General features: G+C 49.1%; 1 protein-coding gene across 1 annotated transcript in view; it reads right to left on the reverse strand.

Annotated features, from left to right (window-relative positions):
* ZXDC (ZXD family zinc finger C) overlaps positions 1-428 on the reverse strand; it is a gene marked incomplete at its 5' end in the record, with an annotated part of 8,137 nt that extends 7,709 nt beyond the window's left edge. The window contains one exon of the mRNA XM_009080677.1: positions 275-428. Within this exon, the coding sequence (XP_009078925.1) occupies positions 275-428 (154 nt within the window). The remainder of the gene's footprint in view (positions 1-274) is intronic.
* Positions 429-1,326: the final 898 nt, after the last annotated feature.

A 1,326-nucleotide genomic window follows, 5' to 3' on the forward strand; every position in this document is an offset into this window, starting at 1 on the left:
AATCCACCTCATAGTAATCTAAGCTATCTCGAAGGTGCTTCAATAACCATTGAACAGCAGCATTATTCAAAACACAAACACAACAGAATTGTTCTTTCCTGATTTCATGACCTGTGACTGCATCTTGATTACAATACAGTGAAGTATGTGTTGGTTTCCATCACATCTATGAACTTAACAGAAGCGACAGTGTAAAAACTCCAAGCTCAACACTGTGAAACCATGAAATCAGAAAATCAGACGACAGTAGAGAGTACACCCTAGTAGTAAATACCTGTGTGGCTCCTCATGTGGATTTTCAGTCGGCAGGCTTTGTCATACTGCTTGTTGCAGCCAGGGAATGAGCAGGAGAACTGCTCTTGCTCTCTGAAGTGGGCTCGGTTGTGGGAGAATAACGCACTCACTGTGATAAATGTTCTATCACAGCCTGGGGAGAGAAAGGAAACAGCACATCACACAAAGCTGAATCAGGAAAACTACACTCTTTTCTTCCTCCCAGCTTTTAGAGAGGGACTTATAAGATCCTTTTTCCTGGATATTACACCCTGGCAAATGAAAAAAAAAAAAAAAAAAGAACCAGGGCAATCCTAAACTATATTACTCCCAGGGATTACAACTGCTTAGCCAAAGTGGGCAGTTAGAACACACACAGGCTGGGTTCAGGCACACCACTAAGTCTGGTGCTGTGTCTTGCAGTGTTTCATAGAATCATAGCACAGGAGTTGGAATGGACCTTACAGATCATCTAGTCCCATCCCCCCTGCCCTGGGCAGGGACACCTCCCACCAGAGCAGGTTGCTCAAGGCTTCATCCAGCCTGGCTTTGGACACTGCCAGGGTTGGGGCATCCACCGCTGCCCTGGGCAACTTGTGCCAGTGCCTCACCACCCTCACAGGAAAAAAACATCTTCCTAATACCTAGCCTAAATTCCCCCCCTTCAATTTGTACCCACTGTCCCTTGTCCTGTCACTGCAGCTCCTAACAAAGAGTCCCTCTCCGGCTTCCTCGTACCCCCTTCAGATACTGATATGCTGCTGTGAGGTCTCCACACAACCTTCTCTTCTCCAGGCTAAAGAGCCCCAGATTCCTCAGCCTGTCTTCATAGGGGAGATGTTCCAACCCTCTTATCGACTTCGTTTCACCACATCAGCACAAAGCCGCAGGAGCAAATGCACAGCATCCTCCAGCTCCTAAACCTTCCCTCTTGCCAACTGCGGTAGCCCGGAGAGGGACGTTGCTCGAGTCTCGGGGGTGCCCGGGAGGGAGGTGAAGGAGGGTGGCGACCCCAGCGCCGCACTAACTCAGGGTCCGGGACCGAGTTTGTCG

This window comes from Acanthisitta chloris, unplaced genomic scaffold (assembly GCF_000695815.1).
Source record: "Acanthisitta chloris isolate BGI_N310 unplaced genomic scaffold, ASM69581v1 scaffold10648, whole genome shotgun sequence".
In the NCBI taxonomy this organism is placed as follows: Eukaryota; Metazoa; Chordata; class Aves; order Passeriformes; family Acanthisittidae; genus Acanthisitta; species Acanthisitta chloris.